Below are 953 nucleotides of genomic sequence, written 5' to 3' on the forward strand. Positions count from 1 at the left end.
CCGGGCTCCAGCCCCACCGGTAGCACTGGCTGAGCACAGCCCCCACCCAGCACTGCCTGCTGGTGGCCCAGGCCCCATGTGTGCCATGACCTCCAGCACTTACCATGGCCACGGCAAGGGCAAACACGGGCAAGGAGCGTGATGGCGGCAGAGGGGAGGGGAAAACCCCGATCTCCCTGTGCTGAACCTCCTCCCGTTCCCCATCACCCCACAGGGACAGCACTCCTCACCCCACAGACGTGCTGCAGTGGGGCCAGCCCTGGCACCACCATGCCTGCGCCACCATCCCCAGTGCAGGCGACCGCCACCCAGCACAGACCCCCCAGCCTCCATCACGGGCCATCGGGGAGCAGCCCACAAGGGACAAGGCCCCAGCAAGGATGGGGAGGGCGGGCTCAGGGAGCAGCAGGGGTGAGAGAGGTGCCGTACCTGTCCCGAGGAGGCTGGGGCACAGAGCCATGCCGAGGAGCAGCCGGAGCAGGAGCCCCCCCAGCCTCTTCCCTGACGCCCCCATCCCGGCCCATCAAGAGCCGCTTGGAGCCATTAGAGCCTCCTGCACTCACTGCCCGCTCCGCAGGGACCAGGGCGGGAGGCGGGAGCATCGCTAATGAGCTTCTCGGGGGCCAAGTGCGGGACGGGAGGCGCCTTCCCCACTCTGCAGCGGGCACCAGCTGCAGGGTCCGTGGGCCCTGGTTGGGCACCTGAGCCCATCTGGGGATCCCGGTGTCATGGGCGAGGGCCACAGGCCAGGCTGGGGTGCAGGGTGAACGCCTGGCCCTGGGGCTGTGGCGGGCAGGCTGTGCTGCGGCCCCTCGACAGCCCAACCCCGGTGGGCAGTGTACCCTGTGCCAGCAGCCTGGCCCCCCGCCAGCCATGCCATTAGCCGCCGGTGGCACGCTGTGCCAGCTCGGGTCCTCCACTCCCCAGCACAGCCCCGCAGCGTGCTCCCACCG

At 70.2% G+C, this 953-nt stretch overlaps 1 protein-coding gene across 1 annotated transcript in view; it reads right to left on the bottom strand.

Moving 5' to 3' along the window:
* UNC45A (unc-45 homolog A (C. elegans)) overlaps positions 1-272 on the bottom strand; it is a 16,904-nt gene extending 16,632 nt beyond the window's left edge. The window contains exon 1 of the mRNA XM_009883046.1: positions 231-272. Within this exon, the coding sequence (XP_009881348.1) occupies positions 231-272 (42 nt within the window). The remainder of the gene's footprint in view (positions 1-230) is intronic.
* Positions 273-953: the final 681 nt, after the last annotated feature.

Source organism: Charadrius vociferus, unplaced genomic scaffold, assembly GCF_000708025.1.
Source record: "Charadrius vociferus isolate BGI_N301 unplaced genomic scaffold, ASM70802v2 scaffold1324, whole genome shotgun sequence".
Taxonomy (NCBI): Eukaryota; Metazoa; Chordata; class Aves; order Charadriiformes; family Charadriidae; genus Charadrius; species Charadrius vociferus.